This window comes from Pararge aegeria, chromosome 16, assembly GCF_905163445.1.
Source record: "Pararge aegeria chromosome 16, ilParAegt1.1, whole genome shotgun sequence".
In the NCBI taxonomy this organism is placed as follows: domain Eukaryota; kingdom Metazoa; phylum Arthropoda; class Insecta; order Lepidoptera; family Nymphalidae; genus Pararge; species Pararge aegeria.
Window position 1 is genome coordinate 10,593,207 of NC_053195.1, and position 15,219 is coordinate 10,608,425.

Here is a 15,219-nt window from a genome sequence, read left to right on the forward strand (position 1 = left end):
GAAAACCATCATAGTCATATTAGAGAGGGCTTCAGATGTTAGACTCACTACGCAGTAGGTTTTGCTGTGGGCATAATGATCTCTGTCGTAGCACACGACGTCTTACCAGAGGCTAATGCTTCGCAAGTGTTCATCATACTACACAAACGGATTCCAATGTCAGCAAAATCATCATCTTCATATTAGAGAGAGCGAAAGAGGTTAGAATCTCTACGCAGTAGTCTTCGCTGCGAACGTTATGATCTTCGTCTGTGTAATTTCTTCCGATTGGAGCAGTGAGCAACGACCCTGCTTTATAAGGCTGGTTCGATTCCCACAACTGGAACATGTCTGTGAGATGATCTAGAATGTTTTCAGTGTCTGGGTGCTAATCTATATATTATAAGGATTTATGTATTTTATTCATAAAAATATTCATGAGTCATCTTCGTACATGGATACTAAGAACACAAGTTACACTTACTTTGGGGCTATATAGCGATGTCGTAGTATTTTCATTTATTTATTCTTGTAAAACGTGTAATCGACTTAACTTATCAATAATAGTTAGCCTAAATTTATATGTTTCATTGCTCCAATCTTAGTCAGAGGTATATACAATTTAGACTTACATCGCCAATTTGAGTTGTCGGGCAGCAAAATCCCAAGTAGACATAAAGATTCAAAGAGAATATAAACATACCACTCGAAAAATATATCACACGAGATTTTAATCAGCTTTCGGCAAATCCACCATTCATTCCGCGTGCTTTTGGTACATAGTTTGAGAGCTTGTGGCAGAAAACTTAAAATCAGTAGTTCTTGTGGCACAAATATTAAAAAATATATCTCCAAGTTTCGCTTTCAAGAAAAGATAAAAAGTTTAATGCAAGGTGGAAACAGCTGGTAGAAAAAAACCTGGACACGACATCTCTTTGATTAAACTATTATTCGCCTTGTATTTTTACCTAGAAAATCAATTGCAGAAGTTCGTACATGGAACTACAAAATATATAGTTTAGAATACAAAATGTTAAACATACTTACATACGGAGTAACTTATAATTTTATACCTTATTATTAATAGGTTTAAGTCAACGTCGTGTAGTGCCAATAAAAAAGTTCTGACTCAGCTGAATGTTGCGGATACTAATGTACGCCCAGATCGCTGATTTTCCAGTACCGAGTTGAAGGAAGTCCTGATAAAAATGAAATTTTTTAGTTTAGTTTCCGCTTCTGTGCATTAGTTACTAATCCCACACTTTTCTTATAAATATACATGTCTACTCCAATAATAAGCATCTGAAATGGCATGATCGTATAATTTAAATATTGCTATTAGCTCCCTGCCTAGTATACTAGTGTTCTAAATTAAAAAGAAATGACACTCCAACTCCCAGTTTCAAAATATTTATATCCGTTGTAAATACGTACAGTGAGCGCAATTTACGATATTATCACGTTGCAATTTAGGGTCTCTGGTTGGTTATGTTTACGATAGTAATTTTGTTTGCTACTTTTCGTTTTGCATTACATAAAGGAACGACTTAAGCCGACCTTGAGATTGACCCAAAAAATACGAGAATCGACGGTCTTTGTTCTGACCCTTGCGAGACGCGCTCGACGAGCCCGCTTTCAATGTCAATAAAGACCAGATAACATCCTTTATTACGTCTCTATAAAACGAGAGCGATATTCATTTCAAATGCTCTTCTCGTAATGAATATATGATAATGTACTTTCATAGATACACATCGAAACTTCCTTTCACAACAAATAGGTGGTAAAATATATTTCGAAACGGTTGCTTATCTATGGACGCAAATCTCGCGGTCCGAATACAGGCTCCTGTCATAATTGGATTGACGAGGGTCCCGATGTTGCTCGCCTCATTGCGGCCTTTCGACAGATTGAGATTTGAAGTTTGCTTGTTAGCAACACAATATCCTTAAGATGCCGTTAGGGTCCTGAAGTCTATTGTGCTCCACAGATACTTCCCCTTAGCGACACTACTATTATCCATCTCACGTATTGTCCACAACCGGTCTCTATTCCCTTCCGTCCGAAATTTGTCCTTCATGAAATGTAATGTACCTAGCAGATGTTCCCACTTCAACTTGATTTTCTACGTTATATTCGCACCCTAACTTAATTAACAGCGAAATGTTTGGAGACACATTAATTAGCTTTTAACAAAGCAATTACATTATAATTGAGTAGGCATAGAGAACCAAGTTTCGATATTCTCTAACTCATTATAAGTTAGATTATACCACCACCGTATCAGCACATTACAGGCCCATTACAGGACAATGGTCTCCTCCCACAATGAGAAAGGTTTAGGTCGTAGTTCAACACGCTGGCCCTGTGCAGATCGGTGGACTACAGCCTTAACCCTTCTTAAAGTGCCGGAAATGGGTTGATATGTTGGTGATGCCGGTATAAACTAACTTAGGTGTAGTTTATACATATTTAGGTAAATATTTGTCTGATAGACTGTGTGACTTCATCCGTTTGTTACGGTTTTGTGTTTGTAATCCCTTTAAACTGTGTTTTTCCGGGCCGGTCTCTTAGTTAGGTTCAGTTTTGTGACACGTTGAGTTAATCTGTCTAGAAATTTTCTATAGTTACCAATCTGGTTGGGTAGTTACCCACGTAGTCCCGGGGGTAAGGAGATTAATGTTTTCCACCCCATGCTCGGAGTGCTCGTTAAGCCGTCGTCGGTCCAGCTTTATCACTAGCGTGTGATAATAATAATCGTTAAATTCTGCCTGCAAAGTGGTAGGTTAATGATCTTTAATAATTCCCTTACCTTTCCCTACATGTGGGAGGTTGATATAGGCTAATAATGAGTTGATATAGGTTGATAATGATGAAAAATAAACGGTGCAACCTTGACAGACTGTTTTGACCGCAAGCATAGTTTTAATTGGCGGTACGATTCGTTCTACTCATAATTTTTCAACTTATCGATATCATTGAAATTTCTAGCATGTTTTCCCACGGTTTCGCTTGCCAGCTGTATATGTTACGTAACACTGAAAGTTGGTGCTAAAATCCATTCAGAAGTAATTCTTATTTTATTATGCAACGGATCCAACACATCTCATCTGTTAATTTTGTGTAATTTAATTCCACGGATCGCATTCATCGAAACATATCTATTCTCATAAAGTTACCAGAACTGATGTGATATTTATTGTAAATTTTATTTTGATCATAATAATAAAAATATTTATAATTTGTAGAGCCATTCATGCCTACCATAATAGTAAAGTTATTTCTGGTATGATGAGTGTTTCGAACTCAGCCTTTGTTTACGATATCCGCCTGATTTATAAGTGAACATTATTTTTTACTAAATGGGATTACGTGCGCTTATTATGTGTTGTAATTGTTTTAATTGGTAAGTCGTATATTATGATGTATGGACGGGATTCGTGTAGCGGTCAAAGTGGATACACCTAACGTTGGTAAAATTGATCGCATAGGACGTGCCGAGGTATCGTACACCCGTGGCTAACGTTATTTGAATTTTTAATAAGTGAAATACTAATTGCTCATGCCTCTTGTTTGTTTCCTTCAAGCACACTGTGCGACTGTGGAATTAAACTATGTGGCTAAGATATACCTACTGATTTTTCTGAGCTACTTGGTCGCATTTTAGATCGCATTAGCCAATCAAACAACAAAATCTTTAAGATGCTTTTAAGTAGGTATGCGTGAGCAATATTTCTATTTTTACGGTGAATCTATACCAATGTTATAAAAAAAGAGAGTTTTTTTTTATAAATTTTAAAACATCGAATTTTAATAATTATCGCTAATAATAAGCTATGTTATCCAGAAATAACGTAGACTTCATTCAGTGGCGTGCATACAGGGGATAAGCACTATGCGGGCAGATGATATAAAATGGAATCATTTGCCGTACGAGTTATAAATAACATAAGGATAGACATTGTACGAGTTAAAAACCTACCCTCAAGTTTCCATAACTCGTAGTGGAGATTTTCTCTATTTTATATACCCTTTGCATATCCTGTATGCACATCACCGTTCTTCAGTAGGTAATAATAAGATTTTAGACTGAAAAAAATATATTTGAAAACCAAGCCGGACAAATTTCGAGATCTGTTCCATCAGCGTGCCCTGTCTTGATGGCCCGTTACACAAACATACAAAAATCTATTAGATTATAAGAAAAATCCGCGTATATATAAGTTAATGCATTTTACTGTCGACAAAAAAATAAAATATAACAGTGATTGTCAATAGTCTATTTTAAGCATACAAAATATACTTTACAATAGAGATACAGCTTAAGTATTATCAAGACAATTCTATGTAGATAAATGTTACCATTAACAGTGTGTTATTTTAATGCATAGGTTAGGAGAAACTGAAATTGTAATTTTTACTGGAGGTACGGGAAGGTTGTAAGTAAGGGATCTGCGTGGCCAATATAACATTATGTTACGACGTTTAGTTAAAGCGGGTAAAACGGGTAGTAAGTACTTAATACACCTTACGTTCATGATTATGTTATAAATACACTTTATTTTTAAACCACTAAAAGAAAAAAATGGAAAGTACAAGAGAAAACTTAGTAGCGAGAAGGCCGCCATGTTATATAGATAGGCTGGCGCTTGGCTGTGCCTAATAGAAGCAACGATGTGGTGCCACTAAGTTTAGGCGCGCTTGCCTTGAAAATGCCTCTTTTCTTTCTTCCTTGTTAAAATTATTAACTCAAGAATTACCAAATTATAACAGAGAAACCATTTCTTTTTGGGGCTTTTGCAGGCATACAGTGGGATCCCGATCCCAGGATTAGCAGTGCAAAATTCTGGAGGTAGGTCAGGAAGTAGGCCGGCCGGATTCCCAGACAGTGACGTCAGCGTTTAGACAAACTAGAGCGGAGTCACCGGCTTTATCCCGGTAACAAATGCGTTATTTCGCATTATTTATTATTATTGACAGCGGCGAGACGGTGACAAACCCACGCACGTACGAATTTACTTGATACCCGCGACACGGGTGCCCGCCCGCCCGCCCTCCGCCATCCGCCCTCCGCCTAGCTGCAAATAGCCGAACCGCGACTCGCTGCATACGCAGACGAATTCGTCGCGCATATTTCACGAAACTAACGGTAGGCGCAGCTCTTATTTATTTATTTAATAAAGGAACACCAATAGCTAGTTCACAATACAAATTAAAGGAAATGCTACATATAATGTTTATAATCAGTGGGACGAGCCACTTAAAAGTTTGCATAGCTTTTACTACAAAAGGACCGATTAGTATGACTTATTATATAGCTCCTTTTTGAAAACTACAAATTATAATTACTGCTACAAAAATGAACATTAACATTTAATACCCATGTTGCGATAGTTGTGAAAGATGTAATTCGCAATTTTATAGTGGCGGCCATCTAGGATTTGAGACCCATTTTGAGGGAGTTGTGAAAAATATGTAAACCGCGAGTTGTGGCATTGGCCATCTTGGACCGATTTGCATCCAAAAATAGCTAAGAACACTCCAGACTAATTCACCTTTCAAACAAGAAAATTAATACACACACACACAGAGACACGTCAAACTTACCTACAACCAAATACACTAACCAACACGATTTCGGCGATAACCAGATAGATATCTTAGACTTCTCTACGAAATTGCATAACTCGATTATGTTTAACGGGGTTGAAGACGGTTTTAAGCAGGGAGCTGTAACGATAGTAACATATTAAATAAATGGCTTTTAGGTATATGTTTTCCCTTCGCTATAGCTCAATCTAATGAAATCTTGTTCCCGAGGGACAACACACTTAAGAAATGCAATACTTTCTTTATATTTTAGTTCGATAACTGTCTCGTTCTTTTTTTATTGCGGTTAGCATATTGCACTACATTCTTGGTTCGATTCCCAGAACGGACCATAGGGTAAAAGACAGGTAGACATAAAATTTATGATCCTTAAGATAATTGCATTAATGTAACCTAATGTTTTTTGTTTTCTTTAATTGTCGTGCGTTGAGAAAACTATCAATTACACATAAAAGTTATGATTAAAGTACTCTCTATGGCTTAATCTATCATTTATTTTATTATATTTATAAAATATTTTTAAAATAGATAATTTTTAAATAGTAGTGTATTTTATATGAAATAAAAAAACTATTGAAATTTATGAAAAAATTCACGACTCCACTTGCGGGGCTTTTGAGTACCCATGCAACGGGCAGGGTGAGGAACCTATTCACATTACGCGTTCTTACAAGAACTAATGCCTTTTGTATACGACCCTTAATCCAATAACCAAGCGAAAGCTTCTTAAGACGTTGGTCGAAGCTTTTCGCGAGAAGGTCATTGACTACAATGTTCTTATTATTCCCTCCAATAAACCCCTGGGAAATCTGACGGTTACGGACGGATTTGTAAAAAATCTTAATTAACTAATGAGGGCGATGTCGCGGTCAACAGCTTGTAGAGGATAAATTGAGTGTGAAGCCGTTGAATTATAATAAAATGCTGGTATTAATAGGCACATGAACGCCAATCCGTCTAGTGCCAAGTCATCACTTTTATTCGTTTTGCAGTTGAAAGCGCTGCTGTTTAAATGCATTGTCCCACTCATTTAGCTACCTATGTAGACTAGCTTTGGAAAGCTAATGTGGGAAGACATTTCGTTCATATATTTATTCATCAAAACATTATAGAAGGATATTCGAGTGTCAGTATTTTAATACTATATTGTAACTTGACTGTCGAATTTTTTTACTTGAAAATTTATGTAATTTTTCCGATGGCTGGAAGACCCGGTTCAGCTAAACATTCGCGACTAAAGACACACTATTCTGGTAGGTATCTGAAGTGGAAAATTTTGCGTCCTGCTCCTTTGCTTTATTATCAAAAACCTGAATTTCTCGTAATTAAACTTATAAGTGGCCGAGTGGTGACGGCAGAGACAGAATACAGTTGCCACCAACCTTCCTCTTCCTTCGGGTAATATAAACAAAAGAAAAAATATTATTAAAAAAAGAAAAGAATATTAGCCTATATAAACAAAAAGTGGATACAAATAGTCGACTTACAAGAGATGGTCATAAATAAGTCACATCTGCATATCGTCTGCGAAAGGTGCAGAAGTCATTTGTGGGATTGAGTATACGCTTTTATAATATGATTCCTAAGGTAATTTTGGACCTACCAATGCATAAGTTTAAAGAATGTGTTAAAACACATTTATTACAGCGAGGTTACTATGCAATTGATGAATTTCTTAATGACAAGGTTGCTTCGAAGCATCCGGCTCCGCTTTCTTCTCTCACAAGATAGAAAAATGGATTTTAAAATGTAAAATGTAAATTGTTGATATTGGAAAAGAGCAACTGCTGAATTTATTGCCGGCTTCTTCTCGGTAGAATCTGCCTTCCGAACCGGTGGTAGAGTCACTACACGCAGACAGACTTGACGTTTCAAAAGTGCTTATAATAGGCCTACTTGAATTTTGAATTTTTGTATTTAACGGAGTACGGGTAGCAAAGTCCTCTCTGCTACTACTAACATATAAATAGCGAACACCAACCCGTTGAGTTCCAATTAGGAGAGGCCTTTTGTCCATCCAGCAGCGGATTGTTATATGCTGTTGATGATGTTGGTGAAACTCACATAGATTAATCTCGGTAGGAAGTAGCAATTACAACGATCGAAGTATAAGTGCTCGTTGCAGGGTGTCAGACGGCGCGCCGCTATTTCTGGCCAAGTATTCGCGTCGCCGGCCGTCGCGGCGCCCACACCACAATACATACAGCATTGTGCTACTTGCACCGACTGCGTTCTCATACGCCACTGCAGTTGCTTGCGCCACTAAACGATACTATAGGAAATAGGTGTGGAAGAATTTAACAATTCTGTAGGCTTGATCGCTTGTTACTAACTGAAAGCATACATCAGCCAAATAGAATAATAATTCAAAGAAGGCGTCATTGTCCTAAAACACTTTGAAATACGACCGAAAGGAAAAGGCGCTGTTCTGTTATTTTCAAATAATAATATAGGTATCTTATATCAAATAATTTTTTGTAATTAAACGTAACAAAAACCAACACATACATTCAATTTCGGATGAGAAGGCTTTGGTGGATAATTACCACACTACCCGCAAATGATCGATAGAATATAATTAAATTTTATTGCAACAAAACGCATAGAAACAATAAAAAGATAACAAAAATAGTACTTCGTACTAAGGTGCAAAGGCGGCCATATCACTAAAAGTGATCATATAGTCAACCTGAGCGTGCGAAGCCAACTAAAAGGTGGAAAGTGGATGGTGCACTAAGTTCAAAAATAAAATAAACTTACAAGAGCATACATTCTATATTTACGTTAAAAGTACGTAAAATCGATCGATGTTTATAATCAATTTTATAAATTTAGTTTTCAATAATTCGCGCTTAATAATCTTTTTCTTATTGATAAGTATGGCTCTACTAACTGTTCTCTTCGAACTGAAGTTTTTGGATTAGATTGATTATTAATTTCAAGCGAAAGACGTGCCGGTTTCATAAACTAATCTGTATCTACAGGGAGGAGTAGAAAAAGGTTAGCACTACTACATTTGATCTGTTATCTAAAGACTTATTAATTAATTTCGGGCGTGAGTGTTTCGGTACGATGTCACGTCAAGAAACCGATTACGGCATTGGTTTGAATATCACTGCCTCTAAACAGGTCAGCCTGTAACAAGCCAGGTCGCGGTTTAAGAAATGTATTGTATTCATAAGAAAAATATTCACTTACATGAAAACTTAAGGCTTATTACACGATAAGAGGCACTCTAACATGCAACATCAGAACGTGCTTAACAAAAAAAAAAGAAAAAAATTAAATATGCCAAAATAATCCTTTAATGGGCAGTGCAGCTATTCGTAAAAAGTATACAAAAATATGAGGGTAGTATGGTCCATTGTAACAAAATCCCACTATCGCAAGGCATAGCTACGTCATAAAGTGGGTATTACATGCAGTGGCGGTACTACCATACAAGCCGAAAAGCCGGGCTTGCGTTACAATAAATATCTCTTTTAAATTTTTCTCGACTATTCTGAAATGAAATTAACAAAATAATTAAAACTTGATAGCAATGAGGATATAAATACAATGTTTTAACTTTTGCCTAATAATGTATATACTCTTTGTCTACTTTACTGCAAGCACTACGTTACTCTGGCAGGTAGTCTCTGTGGTAGCAACCAGCCGAACCGCGGCGCCGCGCCGAACTATCAGTATCGCGCTCTTCGCGTGTCTTCGTACGCGATCGGAGGCCCCGCTTTGTCTCGCTCACTCTCATTTGCTTATATGGGGCTTTTATTTTACTGCTCTCTCTCATAGAAATTTCAATTTATTTAGCAGAGGCAATGTAGATTATTTAATAATTAAGTATGGAGATAAAATGCCAGATTGAGAGTTGAAGTTAGTGAAGATGACCAGCGAGCGAATTGAAACAACTTCACGCGTGTTATTGTTTGCGTTACAACTAGTTGACACTTGACAGATTCATTATTATTGATTAGTAACTACTTAGTTAGGAGTTTATTATTGCTTTTTTGAGTTGTATAGTGCATTTTACTGGTTTGTTTTCTTAAAAATTATAGTAAATATTGTTAAATATGAGCTCAATTTGTGTGCAAATTGTTTCAGTGGCGAAATCAAAAAATAATTGGCGAACAACAGGTAAATTTTTGCATATTTTTTTTCTAATGAAAATAATGGTTGGAACGCGGCTAGTTACGACATAAATTACCAGGCATCACAAGAATTAAAGAGAGCAGAACTCAAAGAAACACTTGGGATTACTATGATTACTTTTTAATTTTGGCAAACATTGCATAGAAACTTCTTTATCATAATTCGCGTGCTGACCCTAACCGTAGTGTTTTTCAAAGATTTGTTGATATGGTTTGTCATTTAGAGATCATGACGAGTTAAATTTGTCCATTAGGTAACTGGGCTTGCTCAAATTCAAAACCCTAGGAACGCCACTGATTACATGGACTATATAAAAAAGACTAAAACCCTGCTGCTCTACGATAAACATAGTTGCTTTTACAGATAAATCAGTTCAGTATAACAATGAGAAGGGTATGTATGTTATAGTCCACCATGCTGGCCAAGTGCGGATTGATGGACTACACGCGTCTTGAGGACATTATGGCGAACTCTCAGGCATGCAAGTTTTCCTCACGACGTTTTCTTTCACCGTTAAAGCAAGTGATAATACATTTTTAGAACGGATATAACTCAAAAGTGAAGTCGAAGTCCCAGCCAATAGACCAACGCCGCTTTTGACAGGAAAAGTAGTATTCTGGTTAAAAGCGTTGTTAGCGCAGCGGGTAGGAGCTCAACTTTCGGGTGGCCGAGTAAGAATCACGTTTGAGCACGCACCTCAAACTTTTCTGAGTAATGTGCGTTTTAAGTAATTAAAAATATCACTTGCTTCAACGGTGAAGGAAAACATCGTGAGGAAACCTGCATGCCTGAGAATTCTACATAACGTTCTCAAAGGTATGTGGAGTCCATCAAACCGCACTGGGTCAGCGTGGTGGACTACTGCCTTAACCCCTTCTCATTGTTGACCCGTGCTCTGTAGTGGGCTAGTAAAAGGTCGATATGATGTAGTATTCTGGTATTATTTAAAGAGTTGTGCACAACAGTCCAAAATGCACCATAGTCGTAAGTCGACAAGCTTTTAGCATGATGTCAATGAAAATTTGTCCGCGTGTCGTGAGTTCATTTGGTGTTCCCCATTCCATACGTGATTCGCATTTAATAGGTACCTCACGCAAAAGAATATAAAGTACAAGGGATATATGAAGCTATTTTTCCTTGTTGAAACAATATCTACATCTAAAAACTAATATCATGATTAGAACCTACTTATGTAGAAAATATTTGATTGAACTGATTTACATTTATAGGCTAAGCTTCTATTGGATAGAAGCTGCCGTTGCTTTGCGGAAATCCGTAAAATATTACGCACGTTTCGCTCCAAAACCAGAGCATCCTCAGGAGATGTTGACTTTACAATGAATAATTGTTAAGAAGGCTTAACAATTATTCGCTAAAGGCTGAGTTTCGTGCTGGCTCTTCTCGGTGGAATCTGCCTTCCGAACCGGTGGTAGAGTCACTACAAACAGACTGAATCGACGTTTCAAAAGTGCTTATAAACTGGGCCTACTTGAAATAAATGAATTTTGAATTTGAATTTGAATGTGGAAAGTAAAATGTAATATAACACAAGGTAGTAAATAGGTAAGAAGTAGTAAAACTTTTTGTGACAGAGCTCGTCCGGTGAAGTACTAACCGCCATGCTTATTTCTGCCGCTACGGTACGTATGGCTGTGGTAAGGTTTAAAAGACGTGGTTACCGGTGTAATTACTAATTACTTGCTCTTCGAAATTATGTGTTCATAAGCGATGGTTTTCCATTAATCATCAAGTAAGCCTTCTCCTAGTTCCGTCCAGCCCTTCCCCTTTGGTCCTTCTTCCCTTTTGACTTTGACACACTGCTGTATGTCTAGATTTACTCACTCAAAAGTTGTTATTGAAATCAAACAGCAGAGCCTTGAAGGTACTTCTCTGTGGATGATTTTTAATATCCTAATTATTGTTCACATAATGTTAGAGCTGCTTATGTTATGTTAGTCCACTTCTCATGGGTCATATGTCCCAATTATTTCTACTTTATGGCGGGAGAAGATGTGCCTAAACGAAACCAAGAGTTAAGCTAAATTCAATGGAATTTAAAGTACTAATATTTCGATTGACGTAATGAAAAGGCTAAATAACGCGGACTTGCATATAAACTGCGTGCGGATTTTGATTCTGTTGTGGTTGGTCATTTATGGACGGCTTAGCATCAACAATTCTTTTAAACAGCTCCTGTCGAGGTAACGGGAGTGCAATTCTTTGCACTACTGACGTCATAAGCATTATTATAACTTTAAAGGGCGTTCCTTTCAACTCCTAATATGCGTTCAACATAAATGGTCGCTTAGCTCTACAATAGGACCCGACATACGCTCGCGATATGCATGCGAGTACGTGGAATCGTTTTATTGTAATGGGCTATAATTCCAGTTAGCGGATTCCGTCCGGTGCGGCCGTCAATGACTATTGTTTCTCTAAATCAGAGTGCGTGAGTCGCAAGCGCCGTCGGCGGCCTTTCCGATACCTATCGCCCTACCTACCTTGATACCCATTTAAGGCAACATAACGGAGAACACGCATCTGTGTTATAATCGGTGTTTATGAAACAGATGCGTGTTCTTCGCATCTCATTCACATTCTTCGCTTAATATAATCAAACTTTATTTCTTAAACGGACATATACCGATAAAAAAAACTGAAAGAATGCTAGCTAACATTGGATAAATGCTAGCAATAATTTTTAAAAAATAATGTTATAAACTTAATTAACCTTAAAAAGAAACTAGCACCGTTGTCTGTTCCGGTAGACGCCTATCGATGGACATCGGTTGGATTCCATGCACCACAATTCAACGAGAGACACGAGATAAAACCTTGAGTGTGCACAGTATCCACTGAAGACACAACTAACTAGTGTTAGAAGAGCTTTTAGTGACAGCTCGTCCGGGAAAGTTATACCGCGATGATTTTTTCTGCCGCCAATCAGCGTTGGTGTAGTAATTATAGGTACATTAGGCTTGACACAAACGCCTCGGGTTGATAGGTTACAGTTTTCAGGACGTGTTCCTTGCGAAGTGTTGCTTGTGTTATGTTTACATGCGGTGGTTTTCAACTACAGGTCCGTAAATTATGACTATATCTAAAAGAAAAACTGAAACTAGACGAGTGTACTAACGAAAAACTACGTGATATATATTTCATATAGATTAAAAAGAACTAATTGTGCATATCGTGACACTAAAAGGCTTACTTTAGGAAAAAAACCCTGTTTACATGTGTGAGAGAGCCCCCCTCAAATATTTATTAATTCAATATAATCTTCTGCTTTGGACCACATATTTACATAATATTTGTGAATTCGAAGCTACAATTTCATCAATTAGACTTTAGTTATAAAAGACAGGCTTTGTTCCGTGACAAAGTGGCATTGATATACAATTCGTATAGAATATGTTTAACATTAATTCGCATGAAGTCACCTTAACATTCAAATGTCGTCTCCTCGTTAACCCTCAATAGTAAATCGTATGACGACAGTATTTTATAACGGACCTCGGTACACGGTGTACATATTATGTGGCCTCAACTATTGTATTCCACCCTGTCTCATTGCGTACAGTCGTAAATCAATTTGGTCACGGAAGCATTAAATCTGACCTTAACAGGATATTTGTGTGTGCGATTAATAAATTTCGTTTTAAGTGTTTTGTTTTTGGTTTTATTGTGCATTAGTTACCTACGAGTACCGTGCCTCAAACCGAACCTAATTATTTTTCATCAAGAACATCAAATATCGGTCAATCTAGAACCGAACCGAACTTACGAAGTGGCAAATGCCTGAATGGCTTTTTTTTGGATTGTTTGACAGTTCCCCTGTGTTTTCTTGATTTTATTTGTTCCAAACCAACCCTGTATTGAGGCTATCAAAATGAAAAATAAATAACATCGGCCCAGCCATTTTCGACTTTTTTATGATAAAAAATAATGCTTGTGAAATTCTATTTTATGATTTACGTATCATCGTCTATTCCAGTAAATAAAATTGTAATGTCAGAGATGACAAGTCGCCAATGGTCATTAACTGTCCAATAAGCTACTGAATAGGGGGCCGATGTTTGTGTATAATCACCGAGATTAACAAGTTATTTCTTTGTACAGTGGCAACGGAAAGCTGGCGACTTGGGGCTGTATTGTGGGCTTCATGGTCATGATGTGCCTCGACGTGGGACTTGGATAAGCCCAGCTCACACGCCTTGCCTTCAACACTAATTCTCAACATTAACGTGCTCTGCCTCATGGAAGTAAGGTACAGTGACTGGAAAACAAGTAGTCCCATCTGGACCCGAGGCGTATGGCTGCGCAGTGTACAAACTGATCTTATGCTGGCCGTATGGACGTTGTGCGTAACTGCTTAAAACGCCATATTGCGACTTCAGATTGGGCTTCTTATTTTACGAGAACTGTAGGTACTATCACATTACAGACTCAATACAATTCATTATTATCGCTTAATTATCTCGTCCCTTTAGCAGTTTTGTGCACTAACATGCACGCCACGATGTTATTATGTCTACTATTTTCTCTTCCTATTTATAATATGAGATAAGACGAAACAATTAAAGTTAGAAGATTCAGAGTTACCGACATAGCTGAACGAGTCTCATAACTGAAGTGACAATGAGCGGGCACATAGCTCCGAAAACTCATAGACTTTGGGGTCCCGAGGAGTTTAAATGGTGACCTCGCAGTGTTGGTAGATCTCCGACGAGGTCGACAGATACCAACAAACGAGTCGTAGGGAGCCGCTGGACCCAAGCGGCACAAGACCCTGGTATTCGGAACTCCATACAAAATACCTATGTCCAGCAGTGGTCGTCCAATTGACATGACGATGTAATGAAGGCGAGAAAATAGGTAGACATAATTATGTCGTGGTTGACACAGGGTAGGCATTAAACAGACAGGATGACTGTAATAGGGTAATCTGTATTATTATTGGCAACTATATTCTTTGTAACAAATGTCATGTTTGTGTAAAGCTATAGTATATTCTCAAAAATTCTATAACTCTCATTTAGGAAATTTTGAAAAAATATGAAACCCACCTCATGTGACTTATACAATCTAAAAATAGACGAATACATGTTGATATTTGACAGAGTAACGCCAAATTCAACGGCGACTTTGTTTGTTTACTACAACCACATTGGCAAAAAGCCACACCACCCCACGCTGCATACAAAACTATATCCAGAAACAATATCAATGCCATGCCATGTACCTCTCTTATTTCCGGAGTTATAAATTAAAAAAAATGTCTGCGTGTACTAGTGTACACACGTAAGAAATGAAACTGCTTTATGACCTTATTATCCGAAAAATGATCTACTGTATGCAACTTTACAGAAATTGGTTAAATAAAGTTAAGTTAGATAAGGTTTAACAAAAGGCTTTTCTTACTAACATTACTATCATTATTATCGTTATTATATATTTTTGTTATTAATGCCTTATGCTAACTGA

At 37.3% G+C, this 15,219-nt stretch overlaps 1 protein-coding gene across 1 annotated transcript in view; it reads left to right on the forward strand.

Annotated features, from left to right (window-relative positions):
- The window catches only part of LOC120630321 (zinc transporter ZIP11), a 100,889-nt gene extending 85,874 nt beyond the window's left edge, over positions 1-15,015 (forward strand). The window contains exon 7 of the mRNA XM_039899515.1: positions 13,855-15,015. Within this exon, the coding sequence (XP_039755449.1) occupies positions 13,855-13,933 (79 nt within the window). The 3' untranslated portion in view covers positions 13,934-15,015. The remainder of the gene's footprint in view (positions 1-13,854) is intronic.
- The last annotated feature ends 204 nt before the right edge of the window (positions 15,016-15,219 follow it).